The sequence below is a fragment of the Gymnoscopelus microlampas genome, assembly GCF_963454915.1.
Source record: "Gymnoscopelus microlampas genome assembly, chromosome: 11".
Taxonomy (NCBI): Eukaryota; Metazoa; Chordata; class Actinopteri; order Myctophiformes; family Myctophidae; genus Gymnoscopelus; species Gymnoscopelus microlampas.
The window spans coordinates 39148230-39165472 of NC_139948.1; the positions used below are offsets into that span (position 1 = coordinate 39148230).

Below are 17243 nucleotides of genomic sequence, written 5' to 3' on the forward strand. Positions count from 1 at the left end.
ACTAAATCCAAATTTGCTGTCAAAATCAACACTGGACTAAATGCATTCATACTGTAATGACGTCACCTTTTGTCCTTAAGGCGAGATGTCACCTCCTGCTCTGATGACACCCAGCGGGGCGACAGCCAGAAGACCCTCCGGTCTGGAGCAGGCCCCCCTTAGCGACAGATCCTCTGACAGACACCCCCACCCCCACCCCGCCCACAGCCACGCTGACAGCAACCAAGCCCCACCCACCATCCACAAGAGAAGACCGGGTACGAATGTTTTTTTGCTGTTTTTTTTTTTCTTCGTTTATTTAACCAGGCAAGAGAAGATTAATATTATGAACAAACGCTTATTTACAACTGTGGCCTGGCAAAAGGCAAGGCCTGTTGAGGGAAAGGGGTCTGCCTGTTCTGGCCATAAGTACATTATTTATTTTGCTTTTTGGTTCCAGTCATTGTCGGTCATTCTGTGTATATTTAAGTTATGTGTCATATCTACCAATCTGTGATTCTTTTTTGTTTACAAAGTCTTTGTAAAACATGAATGTATTTACAATTTATGTTCTAATGTTCAATGCCGAAAAAAACTATTAAATCATCATCTTCTTCTTCATTTCAGGGAGACCTAAGGGTTCGGGGAAGAAACAGAGGTTACAGCAGCAACAGCAGCAGCAACAACAACAACAGCAGCAACAACAACAGCAGCAACAGCGGACTGAGAATGCCAGTAACAGCCCATCACCCATACTGGGCTGGCCCTCTTTGGCTCTCCCCAGGAAGAGGACCTCCGACAATCTGTTCCAGATCAACGGAACCCCCAGGAAGGTCCCGAGAGGAAGGGACGACGACCTGTCCACCTTCTCGTCGCCTCAGACCCAGCAGTCACTGGCCTCCACCCAAACCAAGGGCCTCTTCAGCAGCAGTGCGTTCGAGGTGGACTCGTTCAGCAGCATCGCCAACGGCTACTCGTCTTTCTGCAGTCAGACGACTGCGGGGACGGGAACGGGCATCTCCATGGGCCAGAGGAGTAGTGCGACGCCGTACGGGCAGAAGCGCAGCAGGCAGGACGAGCTGGGCGCGCCGCGGAGCAGGAGGTCCGGACAGGAGTTTATGGTCAAGCTCGACCACGAAGGCGTGACCTCCCCCAAGACCAAGAACAGCAAGGCCCTGTTGTTGCTAGGCGGAGTAGGGTTTGGGGCAAAGATCACCAGCAGTCTGCCCAGACCGGAGGCCTACTCCCACCCAGTCCTGCTGGTCAAGGACAACAAGAAGGGAGGTACGGTACCTATTGGCACAATGGACAGTCTTAACATCGCGTCCTGTGTTTTATGAGTCTTCGTATGATTAACCACTAAAGCCTTATTATATACTTAATTTTTTTTTAATAAATGCCTAAATTGATTAGTATGATTAACCACTAAAGCTCTATTTTATACTAAAGCTCTGCAAGCTCACAACTTTTAGACTTTTAGCATTGTGAGCTTGTAGATCGTCTATTTTCGTTATTTTTAAAGAACAACATTTTTTGCCCCCCCCTCCCAATTTATTTTACATTATTTCTCATTAAAATCGATCATCGATTATTATAATTGATCAAATTTATCAGCTTAGAAAAAAAAAAAAAAGCTCAATTAAATAGAGAGGGCACCAGAAATCCACTTGGAGTTGTCCCGTGCGCAAGCTTGTTAGTCGAGCCCATTGGTCGAAACCGTTTTCGCTCGTTCATGTGTCTGGCCCCAGCCGTAATAAGCTGCAGTACCTATGAACGGCCAACATGTCCAATGCACTTCACTGCTCGGTTCTGGGGGCTTGGTTGCACCCCTATAACTAATATTCATCCCTGTTTCTCCTTCCCAGAGCTCCTCCTGAAGGGTGCCCCTCCCCAGAGGAAGCCGCCCTCCTCCTCCTCCAGCGGCCCTCCGGCTCTGGGCGAGTATGGAGACCTGGGCTTCAGCTCCCACAGAGACTGCCACAGCTCCTACTCTGACCTGGACGACGAAGAGGAGGAAGAGGAAGAAGAGAGGCGGAGGAGGGACGCGCTGGCGGCGGTGACGGCGGCTGCGGCGGCCGCATCTGGAGGGCTGAGGGCCAGCGGCCGCTTCCTCTCCTCGCGCCTCTCCGTCTCCTCCTCGTCCTCGGGCTCCTCCAGCTCCTCCTCGTCCGGCTCCCTGTCCAGCTCCAGCCTGTGCTCCTCCGACAACGACTCCTCCTACAGCTCCGAGGTAAAGCTCGCAAGCTTGTGAGCTTGTAGATCGGAAGAGTGTAGAGGGGAAAAAAAGCGGTCAGAGTACAGTTTACAGTTTACAGTTTACAGTTTAGGCATTTAGCAGACGCTCTTAATTCAGAGCGACTTACAGTAAGCAAGGACACAAGACATCATAATACATCAATAATACATCAAATGCATACAAATAGTAATCTAATAATAAAGTAATACATAAGTAAACCAATAATCTAATAATAACGAATACATACGTAAACTAAGAACCTATCATCAGATTTCAGCAGAAGATTGGGAGTGAGTCTGCAACTTTCAGGTCCAAGTCTAGAGGGTTTAAGTGGTTAAAATGTTTATTTGTATTAGTTATTTTGTATGTACTTTGGCTACTGTATTATTTCACTACTGAATTAATTGTGTTTCGAAAGGCAGCAACTGCTACAAAAAAAAAGGCTCTAATTTACAAATTCTCATGTGATTTTATACTTCCAAAATGTTGTTGATAAAATGTACACTTGATAATCATGATAACCGTGAAGCCGCAATTATATCTTTCTCTGTAATCGTACCGTAAAACAAAAAATCCATAATTGTCCCATGCCTACTCCCAAGGACGAGGACGCCTCGGCCCTGATGCTGCGGGGCTGCCTGTCCTCCTCCCACCGGGGGTTGCTCCAGTCCCCCCCAAAACCCCCCGCCGCCACCACCTCAGGACCGCCGCACCGCCACTCGTTTGTGTCCAAAGCCATGGCCGTGTCCAACGCCAAAGGAGGCCCCGCCGCCGATCACGTCTCCAACAGCAAGTCCCTGAAACGGAAAGAGTGCAGCGGCGGCTCCGCCACCACCAGACCCTCCAAAGAGCTGCTGAAGAAGCCCAGAATGCTGCCAGACGACTACCTGCTGCCCCGGCCCAAGATGTCCTCCTTCCTCTCGGGGCGACAGATGTGGAGGTGGTCAGGAAACCCCACACAGGTGAGGAGGAGAGTAGTAAGTAGCTTTGGGAACTAACGGTTCCTGAGCCATGTGGCCTATAGGTCAGGAGCATATCTCTTGTTTCTGTAGCGTGAAGCGGCTTGATATACATGTTTTTTGAAAATGAAAAAAAAAAAATACATTTCATGCATTTTCTAAACAAATTCTAAAAAAGTTCAAAAGAATTCCATACATTTTAACCCATTGAGACCTGAAGCCGATTCTACATGTCTCCTAAATCTCAACAGTTTTCTCAAAAACCTATGTTTCTATGTCAGTGGTGTTCAATCTTTTTCATGTCAGGGACCCCCAAAATATAAAATAAATCATTAAGCTAAATAATGTATTGTTGTACAATTGGGTCGCCGGGGAGACACTAAATATATCAAGCTAAAAGACATTTTTTAGAACCCCTGATATAACTAACATTCATTCCTGTTTCTGTGTTTTTTTGTTTTCTTCACAGAGGCGTGGTCTGAAGGGAAAAGCCAAGAAGCTGTTCTACAAGGCCATCGTGCGAGGCAAAGACACAGTGACGGTGGGAGACTGTGCTGTGTTTCTGTCCGCCGGACGGCCCCACCTCCCCTATGTGGGCCGCATAGAGAACCTGTGGGAGTCATGGACTTCCAGCATGGTGGTCAAGGTCAAGTGGTTCTACCACCCTGAAGAGACCAAGCTGGGCAAGAGGCACCGCGACGGCAAGGTTAGTAGGGCTGCAGATAATAGCAATTATTTTCTTAGTGATTATTCTATTGATTACTTTTTCGATTAATCGAGTAATCGAGAAGCTGATTTTCTTTAAATATATTTTACGTTTTTGATATATCAAGAACTTGATTAACCACTATTTTATTGTCACACAATCGTGTTATATAATAATAAAATAATAACAACAGCCAAGCTACAAGCTGACAATGCATCGTTTTGGGACGTGTTGTGAGCTTGTAGATCTTTGAAGGTTTTCGGCTATAACAACATGCCCAAAATAGGGATAGATAATTCATCGATAATTTGATCAAGTTATTGATTATTTTTTACAATCGATTGAATCGACAATCGGGATTTCATTTAAACTTGGGAGCAACCAGACCACTCGTCTTGTGCCAAGCTCTTCTCATTCGCAGCGCATTGAAGCAACAACAATGTGTGTTTTTTTCTGTCTGTCCTTCAGCATGCCCTGTACCAGTCGTGCCATGAGGATGAAAACGACGTCCAGACAATCTCCCATAAGTGCCAGGTGGTGAGCAGGGCGGAGTACGAGCGTCTGACCCGCGGCCAGAGGCCCAACGGCGCCTCCCCGAATCTCTACTACCTGGCTGGGACATACGACCCCACCAGCGGTCAGCTGGTCACTGCTGAGGGGGTGTCCATCCTCTGCTGAGGCCAAACCCCCCCCCCCCCCACCACTCCCCTTCCCCGTGAGGATACTACTGAAGTTTGACCTGAAGGACCCTTCGGCACTTAGGTAGAAGAGAGGTGTCCCCCAGGCGTCCGTTGCAGGTAGTGTGAGGCTGCACACTGTAGCACATGGGCCTTAAGGGTGATTTATACTTAGTTGCTCGCCGGTGTCGCACCGCCCGAAATAGCCGCCCTACAAGCTCACAGCGCGTCACAATGCATCACAGCGCAACACTTGTGTGAGCTTGTAGATCTGTTATTTTGGGGGGCGAGCGACATGGCACGTGGCCGTGCAGAAATCAGGCATTTCCCTTCATGGAAGGCAAAGGGAATCACCATCAGCTATATGAACGCAGTTCTGGCACACCCCTTTCTTTGAGAACTATATAAGAAAGTCGGGTTTCACCTGACCAGCAACCTAGTATTCACTGACCTGCTTTTCGCTGGTCTATTCTCATCTCCTTAAAAGAAATAGAAGAGGAAAAAAAGATCATTACGTGACTGAAAACTTCGTGTCTGGTTTGCGGAACCGCGCTCCCAACCGTCATTTAGGTCACCAAAAGGAGAGTTGAGAGTTACGTTGAACATTGCAAAGGTACCAGAAGGTTTTCCTGGTCTCTAAGGACCAATTCTTTGAGGTAGCCTTACCTAAGGGAATGAGAGAGAAAGAGAAGTGAGGTGGGGGGCTTTCTCCCCCAGACCTCATCATTCCAGGGATGTTGAAATTGTGTACAGGATGTAGATAACGTTTGATGTCTGTAAATATTTTTTGAATTCTTTCCAATCAAGCCATACACTTCAGTACCTCTCGCCTGTCTTGACTGTTCAGGTGTGCATTGTACAGTTCAATTATCAGTTGTATTGTTGTCTGTTGTCTATATGTATATAAAAGCTATTTTATATAGAAGTCTATTGTATATATATATAAGAGGTATCTTTCCATGTTTGCAATTGATTTATTTTTCTATGGGTGTAGAATATCTTTTTTTCTTTTTTTTGCTTGCTTTTTTTTTCTTTGGGTAATAAGATTGAAAATAGTGTTGCACTGCACATGCCCTGCTGAGAGAGAGAGATACAGAAAGAGAGAGAGAGAGAGAGAGGGAGACAAACAAACAGATAGACAGCACAGTCAAAGAGCGAAGGATTTAGTCTGTAACAGGACAAGATTCACTCTCTGAGAGAGAGGGGTCATCCTGTTAAAAAATATATATAGGTCAAGTGGCTTTTTGTAAAAATGTTGTGTTATGTTCAATATGTTGCATATTTGATGTCCTATTTTTTAAAACACCTTTTTATTTATGTACCTTTCATTTGGTCATCAACACTAGGCAGATACCAGTGGGCTGCAATCACGGGTCACAGAAGAATTGAGACTAAGGCTTCATTTATACACGGTCTTGCATGACCCTTTCGACGAGTGTCGAAAAATAATTGGTGATGCAAGTCGCACTGAAAATACAAAACTTTTCTTTGGCTATGAAAGGGTCATGCAACAAAGTATAAAGCCGGATTTATGCTTGTTTGCGTGCCTATGTCACGGCAAAAATAGCCGATCTACAAGATCAAAACACAACGTGCTGTGAGCTTATACATCTGACATTTTCAGCGTGTAACACCGCAAAGTATAAGCAATCCTTAAGATAGCCCCTAACAAGGTCAAGATACTGTACATGTTGACACAATGTCTGTGTGTGATGAGTGTCCTGGCATCACTATAATCATGTCCACACAACTTGATTTAGAATGATTTAGAAAAAAAGACTGGGTCTGTTAAGGAAAACATGTGTTGCACTGCACTCGAGAAGTGCACATTTCAACACATTAAGGCCTGTAAAATACCAAAGTGTCTATAAGATCTTTATTTACTTTATTTAAATTTAAGATATCTCAAGCACCTATACTGAAATCAAATCAGAGATCACTGGGTAATTTGCGTATACTTGTCCTCCACTATAATGTATTGGCTTTGCATTGTGACAATGGTTTCTTGCACATGCACCTGCGGCTTTGTTTAGTGCAAAAGATTATGAAGCAAACGGCCACCTGGACAGGAAGTGACAGAAGGTCATGGTACTGGCAAAGTAGGAGGGTTGAGTATTGATTTTTTGGGGGAATTTCTCCATTATAGTTTCATCAGCCATCTGTGTCTATTTTGTACAGTACAAATACATACTCTAACTGTGAAGGACAATCAGAGTCACTTAGAATAGGTTCACTCAATCTGAATATTTCTTAAGTTTATTTTATCGGTGCCAAGTACATTTTTTGTCAGTCTTGTGTCTTACATTGTTTGATATGCAATCCTGAGTATTCTTTGTTCACAAATTTTTATTTTGTAATTTTTATTTTGTTCATCACATTTTTTTAATTTATTGTCAATGTTGCTGTTTGCTCATCATGCCAAGAGCGCTTTATGAGAATGTGACATTGTTTTGGTTTTGTTTTCGTCTTGGCGTGATGTCACATTTACATTTCTTAATAAAACCCCTGGTCTTGTAGTAGAGGCCAACTAGTGAAAAGAAATAAAGCAACACTGGATTCTTCTCATCCATAAACCTCTCTGAATGCTTTCTGTTGTTTTCACTGTGTCCCCTTCATCTTACAGCTCCTGCCTTTTTCCCCCATCATCAAGGGTTTCCTGATAATCCCAGCTATTCTCCCACCTCTCCCTCTATTTTAAGATTTGTTTTTTTGTTTTGTTTTCCTCAACTGTAAATCAATGCTGTGCTAAGCATCAAACTGGGAAATTACTGAAAAAGAAAATACTCAGTTGTTATCACACTCTAAGCCGTGTGTGTGTGTGTGTGTGTGTGTGTGTGTGTGTGTGTGTGTGTGTGTGTGTGTGTGCGTGCGTGCGTGCGTGCGTGCGTGCGTGCGTGCGTGCGTGCGTGCGTGCGTGCGTGCGTGCGTGCGTGCGTGCGTGCGTGCGTGCGTGCGTGTATGTGTGCGTGTGCCAGAACAAGGCCATTGGGTAATATTTGAATGTCCCGGACTAATGATTTGAAAATCTCTCAAAGTCTCCAAATGACAGAGACAGGCCTTATAAGTAGTTGTGGAGAGTCTTCTTGGGTGCTATAATTGTTGGATATTTTAAGGTTAGATAATTAGGCCAAGCTAATGCCTTAGAAGAAATAACATTTGCTTGTCCAAAGGGTCCATCAGCACCAAAGACAGAATACTGATTTTATAGTGCAATGGTGCTTTTGTCCACCAATGTGTAATGGAATTACTGAGTTTGTCAATGTGTTAAAATGGAGAGTGGATAAACAATAATATAAAAAAAGATGATGTGACATTACATCCATTGATTCAACTAAGATTAAGTAAGCCTTTGGTTCTTAGGAATTAAATATACAGATGTGTCGGAAAGTATCAGAAATGTATATCGAGTTTCCCTGCTAAGCTCTGTAAATATTTAGATGTTGACTAATTCTCAAAAATTGATGTGGATTTCAGTGATTCATTGATGATGTTTATTATATTTTTTATTTGAAAGGAATCGGTTCCCTGTTAAATGTATCTAAGGGTTGGGTGCAAACTGACATGGCTACACAAAATGAACCCACACTAAATGACCAACTATGGCATAGTTATTTTCTGAGTAATGAAGTCATGTTTTGTTCTGGGCCCTGGGGGGGGGGGGGGGGGGGTGTGTATGGCAGAGTGTTAATGTCTTAAAGAAATGTAAATGTGTAAATTCTGTATTTGCGTTGGAAATTTTACATTAAAAAATGTAAAGTGTTTTAGTAAGATTTTTATAGATGGCATATAAAAATAAATATCAAAAACTTGAAACACTTTTATTTCTATTTAATAGCCTGATTATTTCTGATCTCTGGTGTGCGTACTTTGGCAATATTCCTGAGTGGATACGGTCATAAAAGAGGGCGCTCTCTGGTGGAATATGAAACACCATGCGTCAGATTAGAAAATCAGGTTGCTTGCATTTTGTGAGGATCTTTTTTTCTGTTGTTGACACAGTTTACTGTACAGCACCTTGCATGCTGCAGAATCATGCAGTCCCAACAATGTATCCCCTGCCTGCCAGGAGAACCAGGTACATCCAATCATCCTATCACACCAATCACAACCTCATCTGCGCATTTGTGTTCTAGTCATCAGACTTGACAAAGGCCATCTCTGAAACCAGCGCAATAACCCCGCTGGCATAGCTCCGGGGAGGCACAATATGGGTCAGTGACCTTTCACTGTTTGGCCCAGGGGTCTTTTTGTCCAGTGTCGAGCCCCGGCAACACCACTCCCCACCCCCTATCCCCCCTTTCCCCCTCCCCTTCTGCCCACATGGAGGTTAATGGGCACATCAGTCATCTCCAGCAGTGGCCACAGTGAACACAAACACTGGCTGTTTACCACTGCAGCCTTTGTGTTGGCCACAGCCACTGCCCCGTGTCGGAGCCTTGGCCCTTCCTGCGTCAGCGGGGCGGCATGCGGGCACGAGGGACTCCCACACTCACTGCTGGGGTTCAGGATAACGATGGGAAAGGAGTGGGAGTGTTTAGATGGTTGTCATACAGTACAGTATGTTGTGGGATGGGTCTGGTTCATTACCTCTCTGTGCTAAGCAGATAATGTAAAGATAAAGGTCCGTCCGGTGTCTAAATCGGAACGAACAAGGTCATATTTGGGGATTTTCTACATCAAGTCGACAATGCCACTACAGCAAATTTGACTCTCGAGTCCAAGAGAGGGTGACTCATTGATTGAATTATGTTCACTTGTGTGTTGTTCACTGTAGGACTAGTAGCCTGCCAAAGTTTGTACTTTTCCCCCAGTTTATACGTCCATATGCCATTGACAATGCATTGGGCGCTTAAAGTTAAATATCTCCCAAACTACAAATGATTTCAAAGAAAAAATATCAAGCATGCATGTCCACAGCAAGGTGGAGTTTTTGAACTGTGAATGGAGTTTCTAGGTGAAAGTGTTTTTTTGAGGTCCCAAATTCGTCCATCAACCACCATTATAAATCTCTGAACTTTTAAAGGAGTACAATTCTAAAACTATTAAACATTTCAAAGATTCCTTTTCAGGCAAACATGTCCACAGTAAGATGAACATTTTAAAGTATGAATGGGGTTACTAGCAGTAATTATGTAGGATTAGTAGCCTGTACTTGTTTCCCTTTAAATGTCTATTGCTGCATTGACAATGCATTGGGCGCTTAAAGTTATATATCTCCAAAACTACAAATGATTTCAAAAAGAAAATCTCAACCACGTATGTCCACAGTAAGGTGGAATTTTTGAACTGTGAATGGAGTTTCTAGGTGAAAGTGTTTTTTTGAGGTCCCTTAACCCTAACCCTAACCTTCCATCCGCCTCCATTCTAAATCTCTGAACTTTTAAAGGAGTACAATTCTAAAACTATTAAACATTTCAAAGATTCCTTTTAAGGCAAATATGTCCGCAGTAAGATGAACATTTTAAAGTATGAATGGGGTTACTAGCAGTAAGTATGTAGGATTAGTAGCCTGTACTCGTTTCCCTTTGCCGCATCCACAATGCATGGGGCGCTTAAAGTTAAATATCTCCGAAACTACAAATGATTTCAAAGAAAAAATCTCAAGCATGCATGTCCACAGTAAGGTGTATTTTTTAGCGGCGCTAGCCGCTAAATACCTGACTTTGTCCGTGTTCACCGTCAACGTTCTGATTGGTCAGACCCGTCAACGTTCTGATTGGTCAGACCCGTCAACGTTCTGATTGGTCAGACCCGTCAACAAAGTGATTGGTCAAGCTTCACGTGACACATGGGCTGACTTAGTACATTTCACCATTGTGTCACTACCGAAACGAAAGTTGGTCACTACCGAAACGAAAGTTAAATCCGAAAAAATCACTAAGTGTGGAGGCCAAAATCGTCCCCCCAAAAATCTGTTGGGAGTACGTTTCAGGCAATTTAGAGTTGATTGGTAGTACTTTGTAGTGACGATTTTTTTGGTCCCTAACAATTATCGAGCTATGGACTTAGTACATTTCACCATTGTGTCACTACCGAAACGAAAGTTGGTCACTACCGAAACGAAAGTTAAATCCGAAAAAATCACTAAGTCTGGAGGCCAAAATCGTCCCCCCAAAAACCTGTTAGGAGTACGTTTCAGGCAATTTAGAGTTGATTGGTAGTACTTTGTGTTGACGATTTTTTTGGTCCCTAACATTCATCGAGCTCTGGACTTAGTACATTTCACCATTGTGTCACTACCGAAACGAAAGTTGGTCACTACCGAAACGAAAGTTAAATCCGAAAAAATCAGTAAATGTGGAGGCCAAAATCGTCCCCCCAAAAACCTGTTAGGAGTACGTTTCAGGCAATTTAGAGTTGATTGGTAGTACTTTGTAGTGACTTTTTTTTTGGTCCCTAACATACATCGAGCTCTGGAATTAGTAATTTTTTTTTCGTTTCGGTAGTGACACCATTGTGTCACTACCGAAACGAAGTTAAATCCGAAAAAATCACTAAGTGTGGAGGCCAAAATTGTTCCCCCAAAAACCTACATTTTTTACAGGCAACGAGTACAGGCTACTAATCCTACATACTTACTGCTAGTAACCCCATTCATACTTTAAAATGTTCATCTTACTGCGGACGAGCTCTGGACTTAGTAATTTTTTTTCCGTTTCGGTAGTGACACTACCGAAACGAAAAAAAATCCCCCAAAAACCTGTTAGGAGCACGTTTCAGGCAATTTAAAGTTGATTGGTAGTGACTTTTTTTTTGGTCCCTAACATTCATCGAGCTCTGGACTTAATACATTATACATATTATATAATACTTAATACATATTATACTCTACCAGGAAGGCTGTACTTGTCAGCCATCTGTTAGCTCAATGGGTTGAGATGCAGTATTCATGATCCAGAGGCCATGAGTTCAAATCCCATTGATGTCTTTCCTATGATTCTTTCCTTTGCAGACTGGCTTCCAGATGATCAACTGAAAACTACCACGAAGGCTTTACTTGTCAGCCATCTGTTAGCTCAATGGGTTGAGACGCAGTATTCATGATCCAGAGGCCATGAGTTCAAATCCCATTGATGTCTTTCCTATGATTCTTTCCTTTGCAGACTGGCTTCCAGAAGATCAACTGAAAACTACCAGGAAGGCTGTACTTGTCAGCCATCTGTTAGCTCAATGGGTTGAGACGCAGTATACATGATCCAGAGGCCATGAGTTCAAATCCCACTGGTGTCTTTACTGTGATGCTTTCCTTTGCAGACTAACTTCTAGAAAAACAAGTTAAAACCACCAGGAAACCTGTAACTCTCAGCCAACAGCTTAGCTCAACTGGTAGAGCGTCTGTCCAATAACATGACTTGACTTGACTTGAGTGGGTTCGATTCCCACTCGAGTCAAGTGTCCCCGGTAACTTGAGGCAACGGATAAATTGAATGATATCCTTAGTGATGCTTCCCTTTGCAGACTAACTTCTAGAAAAACAAGTTAAAACCACCAGGAAACCTGTAACTCTCAGCCAACAGCTTAGCTCAACTGGTAGAGCATCTGTCCAATAACATGACTTGACCTGACTTGAGTGGGTTAGATTCCCGGATAAATTGACTGATATCCTTAGTGATGCTTCCCTTTGCAGACTAACTTCTAGAAAACAAGTTAAAACCACCAGGAAACCTGTAACTCTCAGCCAACAGCATAGCTCGACTGGTAGAGCGCCTGTCCAATAACATGACTTGACTTGACTTGACTTGACTTGACTTGAGTGGGTTCGATTCCCACTCGAGTCAAGTGTCCCAGGTAACTTGGGGCAACGGATAAATTGACTGATATCCGTAGAATAACTTGTAGGACACACTCCTAAAAGTTATTCTACGGATATCAGTCAATTTATCCGTTGCCCCAAGTTACCGGGGACACTTGCCTCGAGTGGGAATTGAACCCACTCAAGTCAAGTCAAGTCAAGTCATTGGACAGACGCTCTACCAGTTGAGCTATGCTGTTGGCTGAGAGTTACAGGTTTCCTGGTGGTTTTAACTTGTTTTTCTAGAAGTTATTCTGCAAAGGGAAGCATCACGAAGAATATCAGTCAATTTATCCGTTGCCCCAAGTTACCGGGGACACATGACTCGGAGTGGGAATCGAACCCACTCAAGGAAAGAATCATAGGAAAGCATCAATGGGATTTGAACTCATGGCCTCTGGATCATGAATACTGCGTCTCAACCCGTTGAGCTAACAGATGGCTGACAAGTACAGCCTTCCTGGTCGTTTTCAGTTGATCTTCTGGAAGCCAGTCTGCAAAGGAAAGAATCATAGGAAAGACATCAATGGGATTTGAACTCATGGCCTCTGGATCATGTATACTGCGTCTCAACCCATTGAGCTAACAGTTGGATGACAGATATAGCCTTCCTGGTAGTTTTCAGTTGATCTTCTGGAAGCCAGTCTGCAAAGGAAAGACATCAATGGGATTTGAACTCATGGCCTCTGGATCATGAATACTGCGTCTCAACCCATTGAGCTAACAGATGGCTGACAAGTACAGCCTTCCTGGTAGTTTTCAGTTGATCTTCTGGAAGCCAGTCTGCAAAGGAAAGAATCATAGGAAAGACATCAATGGGATTTGAACTCATGGCCTCTGGATCATGTATACTGCGTCTCAACCCATTGAGCTAACAGTTGGATGACAAATATAGCCTTCCTGGTAGTTTTCAGTTGATCATCTGGAAGCCAGTTTGCAAAGGAAAGAATCATAAGAACGACATCAGTGGGATTCGAACTCATGGCCTCTGGATCATGAATACTGCGTCTTAACCCATTGAGCTAACAGATGGCTGACAAGTACAGCCTTCCTGGTAGAGTATAATAATGTATAGTCTTAGATATTTTAGGAATGTTTTACAAAGCATGTTAAACATGAACAAACACATTAACAGACAGTTGTAAATGATGAACTGTCTTCACTTTACTATAGGGCACATAATAACATGTATTAAGGATTTATAGATACTTTAGGAATGTTTAACAAAGCATATGTTAAACATGAACAAGCTACCAATAGCTTGTATATATTATGTAACATCAGTTACAAATGATTTAATAATCATTTACAGATGTATTATACATGTCTTATTCATGAATAGTCATAAAATACCTTTATGGATGATTTGTAACCGTAGTTATAAAGGTTTTAGTAATCATTTACGAATGTCAATAAACAGGTTGTTAATGATTTGTTAATAGTCTACAAACTGCTTATAAACGTTTATAGATGCTTTAGAATGGGTCGTTACAAATGATTTAATAATCTTTTACAGATGTATATAAATGGCTTATTCATGAATAGTTCACTACTTACTAATACTTTATAAATGATTTGTAACTGTAGTTATAAAGGTTTTAGTAATCATTTACGAATGTCAACAAACAGGTTGTTAATGATTTGTTAATAGTCTACAAACTACTTATAAACGTTTATAAATGCTTTATAACGGGTCATTATTGTAAAGTGCTACCTACTTTTTTTTTGGTCCCTAACATTCATCGAGCTCTGGACTTAGTACATTTTTTTCCGTTTCGGTAGTGACACTACCGAAACGAAAAAAAAATTGTTCCCCCAAAAACCTGTTAGGAGTACGTTTAAGGCAATTTAAAGTTGATTGGTAGTGACTTTTTTTTTGGTCCCTAACATTCATCGAGCTCTGGACTTAGTACATTTTTTTCCCCCAAAAACCTGTTAGGAGTACGTTTCAGGCAATTTAAAGTTGATTGGTAGTGACTTTTTTTTTGGTCCCTAACATTCATCGAGCTCTGGACGTAGTACATTTTTTTCCGTTTCGGTAGTGACAAGCGCGCGTGCATGAGGTCACCCCGAAATTTTTGTGCGGTTCTGGGCGGGTTGGGTTCGTTTTTTTCCAGTTTTTGGTTACTTTATTTCGGTTTTAGGGTTAGGATTCGGGTTAGGTTAGGGTTATGTTATTTAATTCTTATTTTTGCCTGATTTTCCCGATTTATTATCAAAAAAGTACTTCTTTTTTTTTTCTTCCCTGGAGCCAGGGTATGGCAGCTGCAATAGCCTGCCATACCCAATTGACGCCCCTGAAGTGTGGAGGCCAAAATCGTCCCCCCAAAAACCTGTTAGGAGTACGTTTCAGGCAATTTAGAGTTGATTGGTAGTATTTTGTAGTGACATTTTTTTTGGTCCCTAACGTTCATCGAGCTCTGGACTTAGTACATTTCACCATTGTGTCACTACCGAAACGAAAGTTGGTCGCAACCGAAACGAAATTTAAATCCGAAAAAATCACTAAGTGTGGAGGCCAAAATCGTCCCCCCAAAAACCTGTTAGGAGTACGTTTCAGGCAATTTAGAGTTGATTGGTAGTACTTTGTAGTGACAATTTTTTTGGTCCCTAACGTTCATCGAGCTCTGGACTTAGTACATTTCACCATTGTGTCACTACCGAAACGAAAGTTGGTCACTACCGAAACGAAAGTTAAATCCGAAAAAATCACTAAGTGTGGAGGCCAAAATCGTCCCCCCAAAAACCTGTTAGGAGTACGTTTCAGGCAATTTAGAGTTGATTGGTAGTACTTTGTAGTGACGATTTTTTTGGTCCCTAACATTCATCGAGCTCTGGACTTAGTACATTTCACCATTGTGTCACTACCGAAACGAAAGTTGGTCACTACCGAAACGAAAGTTAAATCCGAAAAAAATCACTAAGTGAGGAGGCCAAAATCGTCCCCCCAAAAACCTGTTAGGAGTACGTTTCAGGCAATTTAGAGTTGATTGGTAGTACTTTGTAGTGACGATTTTTTTGGTCCCTAACGTTCATCGAGCTCTGGACTTAGTACATTTCACCATTGTGTCACTACCGAAACGAAAGTTGTTCACTACCGAAACGAAAGTTAAATCCGAAAAAATCACTAAGTGTGGAGGCCAAAATCGTCCCCCCAAAAACCTGTTAGGAGTACGTTTCAGGCAATTTAGAGTTGATTGGTAGTACTTTGTAGTGACGATTTTTTTGGTCCCTAACGTTCATCGAGCTCTGGACTTAGTACATTTCACCATTGTGTCACTACCGAAACGAAAGTTGGTCACTACCGAAACGAAAGTTAAATCCGAAAAAATCACTAAGTGTGGAGGCCAAAATCGTCCCCCTAAAAACCTGTTAGGAGTACGTTTCAGGCAATTTAGAGTTGATTGGTAGTACTTTGTAGTGACGATTTTTTTGGTCCCTAACATTCATCGAGCTCTGGACTTAGTACATTTCACCATTGTGTCACTACCGAAACGAAAGTTGGTCACTACCGAAACGAAAGTTAAATCCGAAAAAAATCACTAAGTGAGGAGGCCAAAATCGTCCCCCCAAAAACCTGTTAGGAGTACGTTTCAGGCAATTTAGAGTTGATTGGTAGTACTTTGTAGTGACGATTTTTTTGGTCCCTAACGTTCATCGAGCTCTGGACTTAGTACATTTCACCATTGTGTCACTACCGAAACGAAAGTTGTTCACTACCGAAACGAAAGTTAAATCCGAAAAAATCACTAAGTGTGGAGGCCAAAATCGTCCCCCCAAAAACCTGTTAGGAGTACGTTTCAGGCAATTTAGAGTTGATTGGTAGTACTTTGTAGTGACGATTTTTTTGGTCCCTAACGTTCATCGAGCTCTGGACTTAGTACATTTCACCATTGTGTCACTACCGAAACGAAAGTTGGTCACTACCGAAACGAAAGTTAAATCCGAAAAAAATCACTAAGTGAGGAGGCCAAAATCGTCCCCCCAAAAACATGTTAGGAGTACGTTTCAGACAATTTAGAGTTGATTGGTAGTACTTTGTAGTGACATTTTTTTTGGTCCCTAACGTTCATCGAGCTCTGGACTTAGTACATTTCACCATTGTGTCACTACCGAAACGAAAGTTGTTCACTACCGAAACGAAAGTTAAATCCGAAAAAATCACTAAGTGTGGAGGCCAAAATCGTCCCCCCAAAAACCTGTTAGGAGTACGTTTCAGGCAATTTAGAGTTGATTGGTAGTACTTTGTAGTGACGATTTTTTTGGTCCCTAACGTTCATCGAGCTCTGGACTTAGTACATTTCACCATTGTGTCACTACCGAAACGAAAGTTGGTCACTACCGAAACGAAAGTTAAATCCGAAAAAAATCACTAAGTGAGGAGGCCAAAATCGTCCCCCCAAAAACATGTTAGGAGTACGTTTCAGACAATTTAGAGTTGATTGGTAGTACTTTGTAGTGACATTTTTTTTGGTCCCTAACGTTCATCGAGCTCTGGACTTAGTACATTTCACCATTGTGTCACTACCGAAACGAAAGTTGGTCGCAACCGAAACGAAATTTAAATCCGAAAAAATCACTAAGTGTGGAGGCCAAAATCGTCCCCCCAAAAACCTGTTAGGAGTACGTTTCAGGCAATTTAGAGTTGATTGGTAGTACTTTGTAGTGACATTTTTGTTGGTCCCTAACGTTCATCGAGCTCTGGACTTAGTACATTTCACCATTGTGTCACTACCGAAACGAAAGTTGGTCGCAACCGAAACGAAATTTAAATCCGAAAAAATCACTAAGTGTGGAGGCCAAAATCGTCCCCCCAAAAACCTGTTAGGAGTACGTTTCAGGCAATTTAGAGTTGATTGGTAGTACTTTGTAGTGACGATTTTTTTGGTCCCTA

The 17243-nt window shown here is 42.4% G+C and overlaps 1 protein-coding gene across 3 annotated transcripts in view; it reads left to right on the forward strand.

Annotated features, from left to right (window-relative positions):
• Positions 1-8197, forward strand: part of bahcc1a (BAH domain and coiled-coil containing 1a) — a 105527-nt gene extending 97330 nt beyond the window's left edge. For all 3 annotated transcript variants that reach the window (XM_084070908.1, XM_084070909.1, XM_084070910.1), the window contains 6 exons: positions 81-257; positions 607-1263; positions 1845-2209; positions 2818-3177; positions 3644-3880; positions 4349-8197. In XM_084070908.1, coding sequence (XP_083927034.1) covers positions 81-257; positions 607-1263; positions 1845-2209; positions 2818-3177; positions 3644-3880; positions 4349-4558 — 2006 coding nt within the window. In that variant the 3' untranslated portion in view covers positions 4559-8197. The remainder of the gene's footprint in view (positions 1-80; positions 258-606; positions 1264-1844; positions 2210-2817; positions 3178-3643; positions 3881-4348) is intronic.
• Positions 8198-17243: the final 9046 nt, after the last annotated feature.